The 20,726-nt window shown below is 42.3% G+C and overlaps 1 protein-coding gene across 16 annotated transcripts in view; it reads left to right on the top strand.

The window, feature by feature from the left end:
* The window catches only part of JAKMIP1 (janus kinase and microtubule interacting protein 1), a 558,919-nt gene that overhangs the window by 459,452 nt on the left and 78,741 nt on the right, over positions 1–20,726 (top strand). For all 16 annotated transcript variants that reach the window (XM_029591381.1, XM_029591375.1, XM_029591329.1 and 13 more), the window contains 4 exons: positions 6,622–6,675; positions 7,635–7,700; positions 17,363–17,431; positions 19,626–19,703. In XM_029591381.1, coding sequence (XP_029447241.1) covers positions 6,622–6,675; positions 7,635–7,700; positions 17,363–17,431; positions 19,626–19,703 — 267 coding nt within the window. The remainder of the gene's footprint in view (positions 1–6,621; positions 6,676–7,634; positions 7,701–17,362; positions 17,432–19,625; positions 19,704–20,726) is intronic.

Genomic DNA, 20,726 nt, shown 5'->3' with positions numbered 1-20,726 from the left:
AATCTCCTACATTTTTTTGAAGGGGTGAATAAGCATGTAGGTAAAGGTGAACCTGTAGATGTGAAGTATTTGGATTTTTAGAAGACATTTGACAAAGTCTCTCATGAGAGGCTTCTAAGAAAACTAAAAAGTCATGTAATAGGAGGAGATGCAAACTGGGTTAAAGAAGGGAAACAGATTAAATTGTCTGTTTTCACAGTGGAAAAAGGTAAACAGTGGAAAGCCTCAGGGATCTGTACTTGGACCAGTGCTTTATAATAAATTTATAAACGATCTGGCAAGGGGTACGATGAGTGAGGTAATCAAATTTGCAGATGAGACAAAATTATTCAGATTAATTAAATCACAAGTGGATTGACATAAATTGCAGAAGGCCCTTGTGAAACTGGAAGACTGGGCTTCCAAATGACAAATGAAATTTAATGTGGACAAGTGCAAGATGATGCATTTAGGGAAAAATAACCCTTGCTGTCATTACACAATGTTAGGTTCCATATTAGGAGCTACCACGCAGGAAAGAGATCTAGGCGTCATAGTGGATAACACATTGAAATCGTTGGTTCAGTGTGCTGTGGCAGTCTAAAAAACAAACAGAATGTTAGGAATTATTAGGAAGGGAATGGCAAATAAAACGGTGAATGTCATAATGCCTCTTTATCACTCCATGGTGAGACCACGCCTTGAATACTGTGTGCAATTCTGGTAACTGCATTTAAAAAAAGATATAATTGCACTGGAGAAAGTACAGAGAAGGGCAACCAAAACGATAAAGGGCATGGAACAGCTCCCCTATGAGGAAATACTAAAGAAGTTAGGGCTGTTCAGCTTGAAGAAGAGATGGCTGAGGTGGGATACAATCGAGGTCTACAAAATCATGAAAGGACTTGAATGGATAAATGTGAATCAGTTATTTACTCTTTCAGATAATAGAAAGACTAGGGGGTACTCTGTGAAGTTAGCAAGTAGCACATTTAAAACAAATCAGAGAAAATTCTTTTTCCCTCACCAACAATTAAGCTCTGGAATTTAGTGCCAGAGAATGTGGTTAAGGCAGTTAGTGTAGCTGAGTTTAAAAAAGGTTTGTTCACAGGGCAGTAAGGAAAATGATAGCAAAAGTAGAATCATTATCAGAACAACAGGTGCTTCCATCTTTTCTTCCATCTCTTTCTTCAATGAGGATGGTTTGCATTTATTTCCATAAGATCATTTTTCCTTCCTCTGCTGTAAATTATAACTAGACTTCAAGGAATTTTGGAAACAGGAGCAAAACTCAGGCCTATGAATCATTCTTTCCTTTGAATTATTTCCTCCAGCTCTATTTGCTGGTTACTTTTCACTGATGTCATTTAATGTTTGTTTCCTATAAGACAGAGCTACAAAATGGCTGTAGGTCACTGGACACAGAATGAATTGGTCTTGGCTTGCCCCATAGCATCAGTAGTGCTCTTTTTTGTTCAGAAATTGGAATTATAAATGCAGAATCTGGCAAAAAACCAGGACTGGCCTGCAGCCACTTCTAGTATTACGATATTGATAATCCTAGTATAGTACATTTTCTCTCACGTCAAAAAATAAGGTAACCAGGGGCAGCATTCACAGGCCCTAGAATGAGATGGGCTGGTGGTGGAGTCATAGTCATTGCACAATATTATCTCCTAGTATCTGGAGTTAGGGCTCTTGACTGCAGAGTTCCAGAAGAAGCCCTAGTACTTGACCCCCTGGTCAAGGACTGTGGCCAATATGACTGGATTAAAGCAAGTTTTGTTTTTTGGTTTTTTTTGGGGGGGTGGTATAAAATAGGAGAAAGTTCCCCAGGTAGTTGAAAGTAAAATTTCATGGTATCAGATCTCAGCGTTGGTTTCCATCAAGTTGGACACACAAAGGAGAAGGAAGAAACTGCAGGGCTGAAAAGATCATGTTTTTGTTTTGAGGCCTAATAAGTATTTTTTCCCATAGGTGATATGCTGACGGGGAAGCTGAGGAGAATACTAGTTGTGAATCTAATGTAATTTTATAGCTTGCTAAATGAATCAACATAACCAATACTAAGGTGCTAGGCTGGGAAATTGTAGGTGCTTGTCTTCACAGTTCGGAGCTGTGAGCATACTTGAGAACACTTATGCTTTGCTCACTCTGAGATTCACAAATACATTAAATATAATTCTCCTTGTTCCCCTTCCCAATGTTCTCTCCAAGTTATGCTGTCCTTCTCTGTGTCCCTTTGAAAATTTGAAAAAAAAAATACAAGAGATGCAAAAACTCAAAATAAAATAAAAACTTTTTCAAGTATATCCGAAGTAAGAGGCCTGTGAGGAGTCAGTTAGATCATTTCATGACTGAGGAATAAAAGGGGTTTTCAGAGAAGACCAGGCCATAGCAAAAAAACTAAATGAATTCCTGGATTCAGTTTTTACATAGGGAAGTTTGGGGAGATAGTTACTTATGCCAGAAACATTCTTTGAGGGTGATGATTCAGATGAATTGAATCAATTCACATTAAGCCGAGAAGTTATAATAGAATAAATGGCCAAACTAAAGAGTAGCAAATCATCGGAACCAGATGGTATACACCCCAGAATTCTAAAAGAACTAAAAAAAATGAAATTGTAGACATAATAATAATTTCTAACTTCTCATTCAAATCAGCTATGGTACCTAAGGATTGTAGGGTGGCTAATACAATGCCCATTTTTAAAAATGACTCCAAGTATGATCTGGGAAACTGCAGACTGATGATTTTGACATCAGTGCTAGACAACATGGTGAAAGTTATTCATGGTAATTTTCAAAAGGATTTACTCACGTAAAACTGGGTTTTACACACATAAATGAACTTTTGAAAATTTCTACTTTTACGTGCATAACTCCTTTAAAAATTCACTCCATACAACTGAATTTTCAAAAGGTTTTATGTGCATAACTTTTGAAAATTGCTACAATATTTGTTTTTTTTTTTTATACACATAACTCCTTTGAAAATTCACTCCATTCTAAATAACTAAATTACTATCTGATACACTCACTGGTAACTAAATTACTATCTGGTACACTAAATTACTATCTGGTACACAGCCAACATGTATTACATGTTAGATATTTTTGTAGGACTTAACAAACATGTAGCTAAGATTGATATCCTGTGTCTGAATTTTCCAAAGGTGTTTCACAAAGTCTCTCATGAGAGACCCACCAGGAAATTAAAAAGTAATGGGATGGGAGACAGTACCATATTATGAATTGGTTACTGATTAAACAATAGGAAACAGAGAGTAGGATTGAATGGTTATTTATCTCAAAGTAAAAAGGTAAAGAGTGGAGTGCCCCAGGGATCTATACCAGGACTGGTGGACTGGATGTCTAAATGGCAAATGAAATGTGTTGTGGACAACTGCAGAGTGATACAAATAGGGAAAAATAATCCAAACTATAAGAACATGATATTGGGTTCCATATTAAGTGTCACCAGTCAGGAAAAGCATCTGGGAATCATTGAAATCCATGGCTCAGCTTGCAGCACTGGCTAAGAAAGCAAATAGAATGTTGAAGCATAGCTCTCTGCTTCAACGGCAGGGGAGAAAGTCTGAGACTTCATGCATATCCAGCATAGCTCTCTGCTTCAATGACAGGGGAGCAAGACTGATACTTCACTTTCAATGCAAAGCCAGCATAGCTCTCTTCTTCATCAGCAGGGGGAATGAAGAAACGTGGATCTATATTCAGGCAACAACCAACAAGGACTGAATTACATAGTCTGGATAAACAGATAAGCATGGGTGTTGCTTGCTTATTGCGGTGGTTAATACCCCTAACTAATTAAGCTATTTCACTTAGATGCAGTTCCAACACTGCTCTCTCCATTAATGGTGGGGGTGAAAGGGAAATAGAATAGAAAAGGTTACTAAGAGCAAAGAGTAACAGATAAGTATGAGAGAGAAAAAAAAGTGCGAAAGCTTGCTGGGCAGACTGGATGGGCCATTTGGTCTTCTTCTGCCGTCATTTCTATGGTTCTATGTTTATTATTAGGAAAGAAATGGAATTTAAAAGAAGATATCATAATGCCTCTGTATTGATCTATGATGAGACTGCACTTTGAATATTGTGTGCAGTTCTGATCAACCCATCTCTAAAAAGATGTAGCAGGACCAAAAAGAAGATACAGAGAAGGGCAACCAAAATGATAACAGGGAATGAAGAGTTACTCTATAATGAAAAAAAGAGTTTAAATAGGTTATAGCTCTTCAGCCTGGAGAAGAAATGGCTGAGAGGAGATATGATAGAAGTCTATAAAATCTTGAGTAGAATGGATTGGCTAAATGGGGAGCAATTATTTACTAGGATTAGATGACACTCCATGAAGCTAATTGGTAGCACATTTAAAATAAATCTAAGAAAGTATTTTTTTCTTTCAGCACACAATTAAACTGTGGAATATTTTGCCAGTGTTGAAAGCAACTAGCAAAGCTAGGTTTATAAAGGATTTAGAAACGTTCCTGGAGGAAAAGTCCATAAATAATTATTAGCTGTGTAAAGCCATCACTTATCCCTGGTCAAGAGCAAGGGCTGGACCTATTCTTTGGGACCCTACAGGATACCTGTAACCTGGATTGGTCACTGTCAAAGACAGGATGGTGGGCTTGATGGACTTTTGGTCTGACCCAGTATGACATTTCTTGTTTCCTGACTAAACTTCCCTTCCCAGGACCCTCTGCAACTTTCACTTCCCTCACTGGACCCCATTCCCAGTAATACCCTCCTCTCTTTTTCCAAACTTTCTAGGCACTTTCACCTGGCTATTCCCTCTTTCTGTAACTGCTCCCCCCTTTCCCTGTACCGCTCTTCTTCTCTAAAGCCCCCCTGTTAATTTTCCTCCAGTTTGCTCTCTCTCTGACTTCTGTGTCCTCTTATGGTTTTCCTTCCCACAAGAAAGTATCCGCACCATTGCCCCTAACCTCTGGCCGCAGCAGCATGAATGTCCTTGAGCCTATGAACCTCGAACTGAGAGCAACAACCTGCAGCAGCACAGCAAGCAGCAGAGATCAAATTGCTACTTCAGCAGCTGCTTGCAGAGCGGCTTCCAAGTACTGCTCGATAGGGATGTGAATCGTGTTTCTGACGATTGAAAATATCGTACGATATTTTCAAAATCGTCAGAAATCGGGGGCTCCCTGAAACCAATAGGAAAACACCACGAAATTGTTCGTGGGGTTCTCTTATCGTTTTGGGAGGAGGGCGGGATAAACAGCACACTAAAACAACCCCTAAACCCACCCTGACCGTTTAAAACCACTGCCTTAGCTTCCCCCACCCAAAACGTTTTAAAATTACCTGGTGGTCCAGTGGTGGTCCCCGGAGCGATCTCCCACTCTCAGGCCGTCGGCTGCCACTAATAAAAATGGCGCCGATGGCCCTTTGCCCTTATCATGTGACAGGGTATCCATGCCATTGGCCGGCCCCTGTCGCATGGTAGGAGCACTGGATGGGCATGGCGCTGGCCTTCCATTATGGCCGGCGCCATCTTTAAAAATGGCATGGGCCATCCAGTGCTTCTACCATGTGACAGGGCTGGCCAATGGCACGGATACCCTGTCACATGGTAAGGGCAAAGGACCATCGGTGCCATTTTTATGAGTGGCAGCCGACGGCCCGAGAGCGGGAGATCGCTCCCGGGACCACCAGGTAATTTAAAAATGTTTTGGGGGGGGTCAGGAGGGTGGGATAAGCTAAGGGAGCGGTTTTAAAGGGTCGGGGTGGGTTTTTTGTTTATCGGCTCGGGCGCAGCCGATAAAAAAAAAAACAATGGGACCGAACGAAAAAAAATCAACGATGTGAATCGGAATCGGAATCAGAACTGATTCCGGTTCCGATTCACATCTCTACTGCTCGATACTAGAGATGTGCATTCGTTTTTGCCGAATTGGAAAATTTCAACGAAATTGTCCAATTCGGCAAGTTTCAGGGAGCCCGAAAAAGATCGGGATTTTCTTGTTTTTTTGCAAAAATTCGTTTTTCTGATTAGTGCGCGCTAACGGGGAGTTAGCACACACTAACTAAAAATCTATTTTTCGTGAAAAAAACCCCCAAACTGAAAAAAACCAACATTTTCCATGGCAGCCAAAAAACGAAGAATGACATGAACACAAAAAATGATGCACATCTCTACTCGATACACAGGCCCACCAGCAACTTTTCATATATGCGTTGATGGCCTTAGGTAAGGGGCGGCAGCATGGACACCTTTTTTCTTTCAGGCTATAAGCAGGTCCTCAAAAATGATGGCAATTCTCCCAGAGACCAGGAGTTGGAGCTGGAAAGCCTGAAAGATGTGGAGACTTCCCAGCTCTGGCTGTGAATAAGGTCCCCCTCTGTACAGAAACAGATTCTGCAGGTTATGACATTATTCAATAAAAACAATCCTTCATAGATACAGATTGGTAGGACCATGTGCTAAAGTGGTGCCTGCTGCATGTTAATGTATTGGAGTTCATGCATTGTGTATGGGTTTGAGGCTTCGCTTTCATCTCTAGCATTCCCCATCTTTACCAAAGCATGCAGGAGGCAGTCTATTCCATATACTCGCTTATGTGATGTCTACGAGCTGATTTTGTCAATGATCTTTTCCAGGATGTGGATATTTCTGAGCTGATGAAGAAACTGGATATCCTTGGCGACAACGGGGTAACTATGGGCAGGATTGCCTGATGCATGAATATTCTCTATATTATCACACTCACTGAAAACAGAAATAATCAAAACTCAGGAATTTAAGGAAAAAACTGGAAGAGTAATGTACTATATAAGTCCCTAAAGAACGGGACCTACAGCCTTGAAAATCAAATGTTAGCCCTATTGACTTACAGATAAATTTTAAAATGCAGATACATTTAATTGTGACCATGGAGAGAGAGAGAGAGCAAGCCTCTGTTAGAGAGACAATCTGACATTTTGTATATCTCCTACTGTAAGAGGGGCGCTTTTAACTTAGGGTGGGTTTGGGGAAGGGGGGGGTGATGTTACAAGGGTCTACAGGCCCTAGCACCCTAGGCAGACCAATGTAACACTGCCCCCCCCCCTAAAAAAAACAAAAAAACAAACCCACCCTGAGTTGAAAGTGCCCCTCTTACAGTGGGAGACACATAGAGTGTCAGATTGTCTTTCTATCCCTTCCTCTCCTTCTCCTTCCCCCCCCCCCCTCCATGGTCACATGCAAACATGTCATTAAAATACACGTGTAAAGGCTGCATTCATACGTGTGGCACCACACGTATGAATGCGTATGAATGCGCGCTCCTTTTACAATTTACCTAATAGTTAATAGTTTACCTCCTATAGTAGAGGTTCTAAAAATACTTTGAGTGGTCTTTGCCCTGGGGAGCTCACGAATGCAGAAGTGCCGTATGACCATAAGAATAGCTCCGGCAAGTCATCTCTTAAAAATACAAGCCCTTCTGATTGCTTTCTTACACACACACTCTGCTTTATCTATCAACATTTTAAAAAGGAGTTTGTACATTATCAAGGACAGCACAGTGCAGGGTGGAACAAAACTGTCAGACTTGTTTAAAGAGAACCTGGATTGAGATGCTTCAGCAGTCCCATGCCCTCGTGCCCTGTAATTGTTCAATTTTGCATTTTAGAATTTGAGAAACGAAGAGCAGGTTGCAGTGATCCAGGCTGGCACCGTCCTGTCGCTCTGCGAAAAGGTACAGCTAAGTGGCATTGTGTTACCATGCAGGGTTAAAATAAATAGGACTTTAAAATATCTCTACTTTTCTCAGCATTCGTTTTTTCCTTTTGTTTTGTTCTGCGTCTTTAAATAGGGAACCTGCCTGGTTAGCTTTTCCTTAAATAAAACAAAGGTTTTGAATGATCGATTGAAAAACAGAATTCAGATTCTCTCTGAAATCTATTAAAAAGAAACAGTTTTATGACAAAATGTTTACACATTTCATGGTGTGTTAAGTTCCTTTTTTGAAAAAATAAACTAAATCATGACAGTTTCTTACCCTTACTGGTGAAAATGCCTCACTAGAGCTGTTCTCTCCCTCCTTACACCTAGAATTCACGGGGAAGAAGGGATGAGTGAGGAAGCTCCAAGCTTCTGCCCCCGTTTGTTAGCACTCAGCGAGAGTAGTCACATGGCCAGTCCTCTGCACTAGGACAGCCCCTACTTGTCCTTGCCTGATGATCCTCCTACACTTATTGGTGTAACCCATTCTTAAAGTAGAAGGTCTGCTAAGTCAGCGTGCTGGTCGAAGAGGTTGTGAAAAACACTAAATGAAACAGCTCTGCACCCTGGTCAGGAGAAAATATGGTTTTGGAGAAAAGTGGTTTCCTCCAGGATGCAGGGCTTGGCACGTGCCAGAGGGCTCTGTTTCATCCCTGGCTGTGCTCCTGTCAGGGAGCCACCCACACGTTCCTGGCTTTAGGCCTGGACAGGCTCAGTGGAAGTTTAGACTTAGGAAGGTAACATTTTTCCATAGAAAAGGAAATTAAAAGATATTGGGTCATGATCAGAAGTTGCAGGGAGGAATGTTCATAGGAAACTTGAGAAAATCGGTCTTTATTGATATGGTGCTAGATGCCTTGAGTATATCTTCTTGGCAGGAGAACTGACAAGTAAAACTATGCAAGAATGTAAGCTTGCTTAGGACAGATACAGCAGACGGTGGTTGGAACGAAATTAGGAGGTTGCAATATTACAAACAACCTACCATTTAATCTCTCCAGAGCAATGCAAGGGATGATGTAGATGAAGCACAAGCTAGAGACACCACAAGCCTTGGGATAGCTGGTAGTAATCAACAGGCTACAACTCTCCAGAAACCAACTGGGTCTCTGCTGGCAGATTGGCAATATAAACCATTTGGTTAACCTACTGATTGGGTGATTTTTTATAATTTTGGGCAGATTGGCAATGACAGGGTACAATCCATCAAGATCATGGAAGCAAAAGCAGCCAGATGTTAGGGCAATATCCATGCTAGTTTTAGTAGCTGTTTAGATTATTACAAAGTTGGGTGGTAAAGACATGAGGACTGGAGATCTTGCAGGTCGTATTAAGTATGAGAACTTGTACATAAATCTATGCAGATCGGTAGAGATCCCAAGAGGAACATAACAAAAACTGACTTAGATAAGGAGTGATATCCTGTATAAAGCAGTCCAGTTTCTATGGCTAGCAGCTGGAATATTGTATATCCTTTTTTTTTCTTTTTATATACCGACATTTGATCTGAGATATCAAATCGGTAGACTAGAAAATAACTGGCTAGAACAAATGTGCCAATTCATTTTCTCTCCATAGTCATTATCATTTACTGTTATGATCCAAATAAAGATTGTATTGAGATTCCAAGAAGGCATTGCTTGGAATTACCATGGTTAAAATATAAACTTCAATGAGCATGGAGGGAGTGGGTGTTTTCAACAATGGCTTCACTAGTTTTGCTAGCTGTGTGGACTATTAGAAAACTTGGAAGGGATCCTCGGTGTTGGATTTATTGTTGGTCTTGTAAGAATCAGAGAAGATGATAAGGCCTGAAATGACCTACCAGTGAAGGTGTCAGAAGCGAATTCTTTAACATTCTGATATGTGAACACTTCTTCTACAGCTAGCCCATCTCCTCATGCTGCTGCCATTGCTTTATATTCCTTGTTGAAAGTAATTATTAGGTGAAAGCAGATGTCTGGTCAAAGAGGTTGATTAGAAGACTTGCTTTGTGCTGTAAGAAAGAGGCCTATAAAAACTATAAAATTGTGAATAAAGGCTTTAGAAAATACATATAGGGCCGGATTTTAAGATGTATGCATTGGCGTACATTTGTGCGCGCAACCCGGTGCGCACAAATGTACACCCAATTTTATAACATGCGCGCGCAGCCGCGCGCATGTTATAAAATCCAAGGTCAGCGCGACAAGGGCGTGCACACTAGTGCATCTTGCATGTGTTGAGCCCTAGGGAAGCCCCGATGGCTTTCCCTGTTCCTTCCGCCCCCCACCTTCCCATCCCTTCCCCTACCTAACCTGCCCCCCCAGCCCTATCTAACCCCCCCTAACCTTTATTTTATAAGTTGCGCCTGCCTCTGGGCAGGCGTAGGTTGCGTGCGCCGGCCAATGGCCGGCCCGCAATCCCGGGCACAGCATCAAATGGCCACTGTGCCTGGAGGCTCCAGCCCCAGCCCCGCCCACGCACTGCCCATTCCCCACCCTGGGATATATGCGCATTCCGGAGCTTTGCGCGCGTCGCCAGGCCTATGCAAAATAGGCTCGGCGTGCACAGGAGCGGTTACGCACGTAAATCCTTTGCTGTATCAGGTTAGAATGAGACTTCTCAACACTAGTATGAAATATAAAGTGGATTTTTACCAGGATAACCATTAGGTGTGCCCTTGCAAAAATGTTGTGAAATACAAATGTCCAGAGAAGAGGCAGGACCTTCATTTAATGTCTCTACTATGTTTTAACTCTGCAGAAATAGTTTTGCAGTAGTGTTTCTTTCTTTGAATGCTGTAATCACTCAGTTTAAAAACCAGGGAGTACATTGGGGATGACCCCAGGTTAGACCAATGTGTGCTAGAATTAGTTTCAGTAAATGTGATACCATTGAGTGAAGGTAGATTAACTCCACCTCATGGATAGTTAGATATTGCATCTAACAGAGATATTAGAATGAAGAATAGTGACTCAAGCAGTTTTCTCGAGAGGAAAGGAACAGGAACAGGTGTTCTTCTGATAACATATCTGCTTGTTTCCGAATCTCACTGTTTAGTAATAGAAAAGTCCATGGTAGATCCAATTTATCTAGTGATCACCTCACTATTCAACTGTAGAAACTGGAATAGATCACAACCAAGTCTTAATATGCCAGGAACATTATTTCTACTCTCCTTCTTCCTTCCTTCTTCTGCTCTCAAACTGTACTTATCTTATTCTTCCTGCTGCCTCCTTTGTGTTTCTTGTTCTCTTTTTGTTGGATTCAAATTCCTCCTGTCGTGTCGTCCATTCTATCTCTTCCCTGCTCTTCAACAGACATCTAAAAAGTCCGAACTCATTTCTGTACCACAGCATTTGGGTCCTCTTTGACTTTTTGCTTTTTAAAAATGTAACCCAGCCATTCCTTTCTCTTCCTTTGGACTTTCAGATCAATTGGATCCAGGGCAGAGATCTGACACAATAAGCCTTCATGTGCAACTCCCTGGGGACTTTTCTTTTCTATTATATCCCTTCCCAACTTGCAGTGATGGAAAGTGGTTGGGGGTCAAGCACCAGAGCTCCTTCCGGATCCCTGCAATTATGAACCCTAAATCCGGCTCCTAGGTGCCACCATTGTACAATGACTGTCTCCCTGCAGGGGCTGTGAATGCTGCCTCCACAACATCCCCAGCTCCAGCTGACTCGGGGAATGGAAGACCTGAGCCAGGAATCAAACCAAGGCCCATCTGCACTGAGCCACTAGGCTGGCTCTCACTTTTCTTCCTGGTTAACATACATGGCTTCCTACATCACTGTAGCTTCCAAATGATTGCATCACAATTCTATATTAGAAGGAGCTTTGGGTAAATGATATTTATACAAAAATGGAAAACTGAAGCTCTTGTGTTGATTATATGCTAAAAATAGAAAACCGTGAATCTGAAGTGGTTTATTGAAGTTTATTTTTTGAATTCTAGAATACTTGCATGATTTGATACTTTCTTTTTCCTTCTTTTTTGCTATTATATAAAAATACTATGGATAAGTTCTTGGAGGAGAAGTCCATTAACGGCTATTAATCAAGTTTACTTAGGGAATAGCCACTGCTATTAATTGCATCAGTAGCATGGGATCTTCTTAGTGTTTGGGTAATTGCCAGGTTCTTGTGGCCTGGTTTGGCCTCTGTTGGAAACAGGATGCTGGGCTTGATGGACCCTTGGTCTGACCCAGCATGGCATGTTCTTATGTTCTTATGTCATAGTGTCCTCATGCTTTTATGCCAAGGACAAAATTAGTTTCCTGAGCTCAGGTTCTGTTCCTTTTGCACTGCGAAGCATTGCTGTCTAAATGGAAGAAAAGCCTTAACGTTATAGATTGTGTCACTAGAACTGCTCTACTAAAATCTTTATTCCATACAAAGAATTAGTGGCAACCAATTCACAGTAGACATTTCCAAGAATTTTTTGCTTCTTTTCTGTGGACAGGTTCAAGAAGCGGTGATGGATAGCCAAGTAAGGCCAGTTGGACAGGGAGCAACTCACTGCCTCAGTTTATATATTAACAATCAAGAGTGCTGGTGGTACTTCTGAGCCACTTCTTTAACCCCAGATCTTAGACTCCAACTGGTCCCTAATCTTTGACATGAACCATGTCCCTAATCTTTGACATGAAGCATGTACATGAGGTCCTCAAAGATGAGCCTGGATTAACAACTGTGCAGTCAGACGGATGATCCTTGGCTAAGGAAGCCCTGTACAAAATGTTGCATCCACCCACTGTCTGAAATTGTGTGGCACAGGACATGACTTCTGGTAGCTCGACAATTGCACATGTGTTTGTCTTCAGGTCCTGTAAACTGTAAAAAAAAATCAGGCATGGGCTGGCAGGATTCTCAGGCCCTATCACTTGATGAGAAAGAGAAGCAAACATTGAATTTTTGAGGCCTTGACAGATGACAAGAGAGAAGAACTGTCACATTTGACAGCTTGTGGGATGGCCTCGTGAGCCACCTCTCTTACCCTTGACACCATCATAGGCCTGCTGCAGCATGGACGCTGCTCACTCCAGCTGCTCCACGAACATGGCAGAAACATTGCCAGACCGCTGCTCCTGCTGGCTTCCTCTAAGCATGCGCACATGCCTACACATGTCATATGGGCTCTTCGGTGGGAAACTGGAATGGTACATCCTGATGATGTCAACATATCGGAGTTATTTCAGCCCAAGCCCTGCAGTGCTTCTTTGCCTCAGCAACAAGTCTTCTGGTGCCCTTGTGTCCCAGTACATGTTGCTTCCGGATCTTGTTCTGTTCCTTGTCACTTGTCCCACTCCTTGCCTTGTCCTCACCTCCTCAGCTCTCCATTCTTTGTCCTGTTCCTTATGGCCGATTCCTTGCTTTCGCCTTGTTTGTGCCTTGTATTATCTTCTTGACCTCTGTCTCACGGTTCAGCTTTGGCTTGACTCACTGGTTATGAGTCTGACTTGGATCTCATCTCTGCCGACCTTTGCCTGAACTCGGACTCTCTCCTCCTGGATAGGCCTAGGGACCCACCTAAGGTCTGCCAGTCACCAGAACCCAAGGGCTCAACCTGCAGGGGAGGCGGCTCGTATAGGCAAAGCTCCAGTTGGTCCCAACAAGTCAGTCCCAATCCAGAGATTCTCCACCAGCTGTTGGTGCAAGTCCACCATTCCAGCCATCATTACAGGAGCTTGATGATTGGGTTTCCTAGACCCCTCATAGAAAAATAGGAGACAATAAGTTTCCTGGGGCTCATCTGCCAAAATAGAGTACATAGGACTTCACCAACTGAAGAGGAGAAACAATGCCAGATAGGAAAGGGAGCAACAGATGGATCAAGGGTCGTGGTGTCATATGCTGTACATTTTATTTTCCCTATCTCCCAGTCCCACTCCCATTCATTCTCACTGACTTTCTAGATTAATTACATATTTTAACCCCCTCTTCAGCTGTACTGGAATGCTGGGGCAACAGAAAGTCCCGTGGGCTAATCTCATTGTTCCCAACCTCTCACTTTTCTTTCCATTTGTACACTGGTAATAACTGGGGTGCCAGGATTCCACCTGCAGGGAGGAGGACAAGCCTCTGGAGTCCTAGGTTCCTGGGGCTGGGCAACCTGAACAGTCTCTTGCTTAACTCAATCACTCCTTTAATAGTACTCACTTGTGTGGTCTCAGAAGGCTGGATCTCAGTTTATAAAAACAGGCAGAGATTTGGAGTGATGATCAACTAAGAATTTACTGTAACTAAAAAAATAGAACCCAAACCAAAAATAGCAAAAATCATGAGGCTACATAGCAAAATAAAAACTCCAAGTCCCATTAACTCTTTCTCCATCTTTAACTTCTGAGTCATTGTCCTTTCCCCTGGATAGGAAAATAGGAAATCTCCTCTCCACGGTAGGGAGATGGTGGTGGTGGGAAAAAACCCACTCCTTGCTATCCCAGATAAACAAAATTCTCTAAAAGCACAGTTGGGCTGGATGCAGGACAAAAAAGCACACAACTCCCTTAAAAGACACCTCACAATCTCTTCAGGCAGGGGTATTTGCCCTCCTGAGCTGGGAGCAGGTAAAAAAAAGCACACAACTCTCTTAAAAGACAAAAATTCTTTCTGCCCATCTCTTACCACCAAGGCAGAACTCACCAGGTCTGTGAAGGCTCTAGCAGGGCTTCTGTCCTTGTCATCCCACTATGCAGGCTGTATGGCCCATTGGGATCTACCAGCAATACTTATATTCCCACACAGAAATCTACATCCAATCAATCACAAATGCTCATGCTCAGTCAAGGCTTTTATAGCTTGATCTGAACCAATACCAGACCCTGGATGGGAGAAAACTCTTAGGGATTATCTAAAAGATAATCAAATTTCCCATAGGGTTAACCAGAGGAAATTTAATAAGAAAAATGAAGTATCTTTCATCCTCCCCATGCCAAAAAGGGAAAAAAATATGAGGCCAAGAGATTGAGTCCAATTTTATTTCTAACCCATTTACCCTCTGTAGACACATTCACAATACACACACTTGTAATCATAATTAAACAAGTGCAGATATAATTTCAAAGCTGGTCACTTGGGAGAACTCAAAACCCAAACAAGGATGTACACCTATACATCTCTGACAATTGATCACACTAGCGGAGACCCCATGCCAGCATAGGCAGAAACAAGAAAAATACACCAGAACACCACAAAACCAACTGTGGATCACTAATTATAAATCTCAAAGGGTAAGATACCATAAGGAATAGCCCCTTCAGCCAGGCCTTTGGAGCTCCCTTGGCTATGGAGAACAATGGCCATGAGTTCTTAAAGCACTTTAAGGAGAAAAGGACTAAAAGTAGCTTCACACCATCATTCCTGAAAGATAAAAGTCAAGGCACATCTCTCAGAGAATCAGAGGAAATAGTTGTAGACTGGGATGCCACTCATGAATGATCCCTTACTTCTCTGGTTATGGGGTGGTTCAAGACATGTGTTCACTAACCATCCAGACCCACTCCTGAAGGAAGAGAGTTCAATCTGTGGCTCTTAAGAGCAGAAATAAGAATCTGGCCCCAGTTGGGAACAGACAGGTCCTGCGTCTCCAGGAGAAGGTAGATCTTGACACATCTCTGACCTGAAAGTGAATGCTGAATTTGAATGTTGCTAAAAATAAGCTATTTATGTTGAACCATTTGCTTGGAAAATAAAGTTTTATGTGAGGTGACCAGAATCCAGAGTGTCTCTCTCCTTTGGGAAGGTAGAGACCGCTTGTGAATTCCCACATATGGCGTCAGTTCAGGAATTTCTGTACTACCCGACTGCACAGGCAAAAACTCATGCCTCTAAAGATGAAATGAGACTAGAGAATATAATAAAAGTTTGTTGTCCAATTCCTGTTCAAAGAAGTAGTTTGGGTGTAGAAGCAGTGCTGTTAAGTGTGTTCACATACCTCTGAGTAGAGTCAAATAGTGTGGCTCAGCTGGAGCACAGAAGCAAAGCAGCTGTAACATTTTTGAGTATAGAGAAGTATGTCTTGGAGCCTGGCTGCAAAAATCTGTTTAAAAAATATTATAGATAAGAGGCAGCCCTACCTGGTTAAAAAGGGTTTGTACAGTGAGCTAGTGCTGAACAAGTAGGGTTTTTTTCATTCTTTCTTTTCCTCCTACTCACAAAAGAAAGGAAGAGTTGAACCTCATGCGGCCCTTTAGAAGCAAGCTAACCTGCTCTGCACTAGAGCACAAATAAGCAAAAATGCAAGCTCTTCTTCAAGCCCTCCTGGAAGGACAGAGGCAACTGCCAGAGTGTGCCATAGGAATTCAGATTTCTTGGACATATACCAGGAAAGAGTTTGAAACAGGGATGATGCTTTTCACTCCCAGCATACCAGAAATAAGGCTTGGGAAGGGCTCACTGTACCTGGAAGCAGAGGAAGTGCAGTAGCCCTATGAATCACCTGACTGGGGGTGTATCATCCAGGAGCCATGTCCAGTCTGGAGAGTTCCAATTGCCCTGCAGACTGTGGGGGAATCACCCACTTCTGACACAGAGGCAGACGTATATGGGGAAAGAAAGTATTGCAAGCTATACAGTGCATGTTCAATAATTTCTAATGTACAGGGTAAACTGTATTACCATTAGACATTCATTACATATACCAGAAGCTAAATCTGGAGTTTTACTATTGAGAAATCAGCTGTAGATCAGCATCCATGAAATGATGGATATAGCTGTTACTTAATTTTCTGTGGTAGATTATTTACGGTACATTGGAGAGATGTGCACAACCTAAAAGCTCTTGGGAGTTCTCTATTGCTTCCTTTGCTGGCTTGAAAAATGAAGCTTGTATAAATAGGAATACAGGTCAAATCAGGCAGGTGCAGACAACTGCAGAGTCCCACTATTGGTACAATCTTTAGATGGCATTATTAATATTTACTTGTAAAGGCTGATTACATCAGTTAGGATTTTCAATCGTGACTTTTGTAGCTGTAGAATATGAGGTGACGGCAGCGTCAATAAACTTTTGGTGGGGAGTTGCACAGCTAAAGGTAAAAAAAAACAAGAACCAAACCGAGAGTGTCTAGCAGAGAATTTGAACATTCTATGCACCTAGAACACTTCGTACTGCATATATAACACCTCTCCCTCCTAGATAATGTAGTCATCCAGCCACAGGGGACCATCCACAATTGCACTGAGGTATCTGCAGGATCCCTGTGCTCAACTGGTGGTTCTGAAGGCTGTACATTAGTCCTGGTCTCTGGTGAGCATGACCAGAGCCAAAGAAGAAATTAGTGCTGCCAGGATGACATCATGCACAGTATTAGGAACTTCCATAATCTCATGAAGGGCCTCAGTATTTGAGAACATGCAGCCTCTCAGTTGATCAACATGGCAATACCAGATCTGCCCATCAGTGGTCTGGATCTGGTATGACAATGGATCAGTGATCTCAGTGATGGAAGCAGGGACCCACTTTGATTCAACTCCGTAACCTCTAGCAAATACAGGGACTTGTAGTGTAAAGGGTGTATGGTAGATGAGCCCAGGGAGCAGTCTAGTTCCTGTTACTGGCACAGTGATTAGAGATCAGACATTTGGAAGCTAATTTTCTAGCTGGAGTTTCATATTCTTGTGTTTTTCTTCTTTCCTGTCTTTTTACAGTGGCTGAAACAGATTGAGGGAATGGAAGCAGCACTGACACAGAAAATGATAGACTTAGAGAATGAAAAGGTAAGACACCCCAACGTGGCTGTTAGGAGCATATACTATTGTGTCTGTGAGCATGCACATAGAACTGTACTTATGTCTGGGCAACTGATGTGCAAAACCGTGTTGTTGATGGTACAGACGTTCTAAGGTGTTGTTTCATCTTCAGGGGACTTGAGATGAAAGGGAATATTATGAGTATTCAAACTGTAAACATAGATGGAAATTTTAAAACATGCATTTCCAAGGTATTATGATATTGCGTCACTTATAGGTTAAATCTCAGTTTCCATGCCAGGAAACATAAGTCCCAGCGACACGTAATTTAACTTTTAAAAGAAAGAAAGAAAGTGAATGAAGCTCATTGCTGACTGAGTACTTGTGAATTAGTTGGTGAGCCCTGCACCTCCCCCTTCCAATATTTGATCTGTAACAGTTTCAAAATATCACATCCTGGGAAAACTTCCTTGATGATAATGAAACATTAGTTTGCAGGTTGTGGTAAATTTAGCTTTCCATGTAATGAGATACCCTAGACTGGAGTTCTTGGACACTGTGCATTGTTGTAAATCCCAAATTTCATGCAGTCAGCCTTGTTGAATAAAAATGTATGTAATTACTGAAAAATAAAATTAAAGAGCAAGCAAATGAGAAGAACATCTGTTGCAATGAAGGGTGCAGAAGTGACTCGTGAGCTGCAGGTGACTTTGTACCAGTTAATGCAATCTGGAGGAACTGACTGGGAGGAGTCAGTTATGTGAGTCATCGCAATGTCATTGGATTAAATAAAGTTGCATGGATTACTTTTGACTGCAGAGGAAGGAGACAGAGATGGAATATAATGGCTGACAAGGACAAAAGGTCCATCTGGTCTATCCAATTTGATTCCTTTTGCACCACAGACCACAGTTGATCTCGGACTTTCCCTTCACTTTTCTGCAAATAAAGTCACAGAAGCTAAATGAAAATCATCAACAATATAAGACAAGAAAAGGAAAAATCAGGGAGACTGGAATGAGATTAAGCAACACTATAAATGCCGTAAGCATAGCTCTCAAAAACATGCTATATATTGGTGAATTTTAAAAACATGCGCACACCAAAAGCAGGGGATAAGCACACAAGTCGGGCCAGTGAGTGCTGAACGGATTTTAAAAGCCGCCTGAGTATGCACGTATCTCCCGCTGTGCACACAAATGAAAAGTTCCAAAATAGGGTGGGGCGCGGGTGTTCCTGAATTTCACATTTAAATTAGTATGTAAACACTTTCGCACAGTGGCATGTGCCGGGGTCCCCGGCCATTTAACTTTACTTCTGCTATGGATGACGAATAAAAAATAAAATAAAGAAAAATAGGCAGATCGGCAGGGGTTTTAAGGGTTAGGGCTAACAGAGGAAAAGGGAGGCAGTTAAACTAGGGGGAGGGGTTGGAAGTCCTAATCCTTACCTGGGAAAACTGGTAATGGGGTCGGGCACGTGCCCATTAAAATCCCCCCACTTACATGGTAGAAGCGCCATTTGTGATCACAAGTGAGCGCCCACTTAAAATTGAGCGCACGTGCGTGCAGTCAGGCTATTTTATATCGTGCGCATATACACACGCATGTTATAAAATGGCTGCGTCCCTGGTTGCTGCCGATGAACATGTGCACCGCGCACCTGTTTAAGTTACTGACTTTGAGAGCATCCAACAAAGGCTGGATTTTATGGTTTAAAAAAGCAATCAAATTAGAAGGTATAGGCTGCAGAAGTTCAGAAATATATAAGGCACTCATTTACTAAAGGTTTTTTTCCCATTTTGTGTCTATGAGAAAAATGCTTAGTAAACGACCCCTTAAGTTTGTAATGCCCCTCACATGCTGGACACTTTAAGCAAGAGCTGTCAAAACTGGAGAAGAAAGACTGAAATAAATAATAATGTTTTTTTCCCCCCAAGGCAAGTCTATTTGGGATATAGGTAATTGAAAAGTAAAATTGAATTGTACAAGATGATGAGATTCAAATATTTAATTTTCTTGCACTGAAGGGTGAGGAAGAGGGTTAAAGAATACCCCGATCAGGTTGAAATGAAATGCTTTCAGTGTTTTGAGCTTCAGTGCTTTGCCTTAAGGCTTCTCTGTTTGTTTGTTTCATTTGACGCACCCTAAAACCTTGGTACCAACAGGATGGGCATCTGGGATGTACTAACGGGCAAACTTCTCTTATCTCTATTTCCTAGGACTTGTTCAGTAAACAGAAAGGTTATTTAGAGGAAGAACTTGATTACAGAAAACAAGCTCTGGATCAAGCATACATGGTAGGACAAAACGACTCATTACCTTTCCATGTTTGATCTGATTTGATTGATCTAGTACTGGATTTATGAGGCAGTTATAGTTTAGGTTTGCGTTAAGTTTCATATTTATTATTTGCCACAGCTCTACAAGCTTAATCATAAAAGACACGCTTAAATAAGCTGAAAAATATTTGATGCTTAGCATGAATTTGGTATTTCTGCTATTTAATTACTTTAGTGGCAAACGTCTTAACCCAAGAATTGGAGCAAGACTTCAACAGGATGTTCATTAGGGATGTGAATCGTTTTTTGACGATTTAAAATATCGTCCGATATATTTTAAATCGTCAAAAATCGTTAGAGCCGCGATACAATAACAATTCCCCCGATTTATCGTCAAAAAAATCGTAAATCGGGGGAAGGGGGAGGGGAAGGGGGAGGGCGGGAAAACCGGCACACTAAAACAACCCTAAAACCCACCCCGACCCTTTAAAATAAATCCCCCACCCTCCCGAACCCCCCCCCAAATGCCTTAAATTACCTGGGGTCCAGAGGAAGGATCCCAGTGTGATCTTTTACTCTCGGACCTCGGACCTCCGTGGTCTTTAGAAACAAAATGGCGCCGGCACTACCTTTGACCTATCATATGAGAAGCCGGCGCCATTTTGTTTTTTTGTCCCCCGACGTCAGGAGCGTAGGAGATTGCTCCCGGACCCCCGCTGGACCCCCAGGGACTTTTGGCCAGCTTGGGGGGGCCTCCTGACCCCCACAAGACTTGCCAAAAGTCCAGCGGGGGTCCAGAACGACCTCCTGCAGTCGAATCGTTTTTCCGTACGGAAAATGGCGCCGGCCATACGGCGTATGGCCGGCGCCATTTTCCGTACGGAAAAACGATTCGCGGTAGGAGATCGCTCCCGGACCCCCGCTGGACCCCCAGGGACTTTTGGCCAGCTTGGGGGGGCCTCCTGACCCCCACAAGACTTGCCAAAAGTCCAGCGGGGGTCCGGAACGACCTCCTGCAGTCGAATCGTGTTGCCAAATGGC

This window comes from Rhinatrema bivittatum, chromosome 1 (assembly GCF_901001135.1).
Source record: "Rhinatrema bivittatum chromosome 1, aRhiBiv1.1, whole genome shotgun sequence".
Taxonomy (NCBI): Eukaryota; Metazoa; Chordata; class Amphibia; order Gymnophiona; family Rhinatrematidae; genus Rhinatrema; species Rhinatrema bivittatum.
Note: the sequence above shows the minus strand (reverse complement) of the source record. Positions and strands in the feature narration are given on the sequence as shown.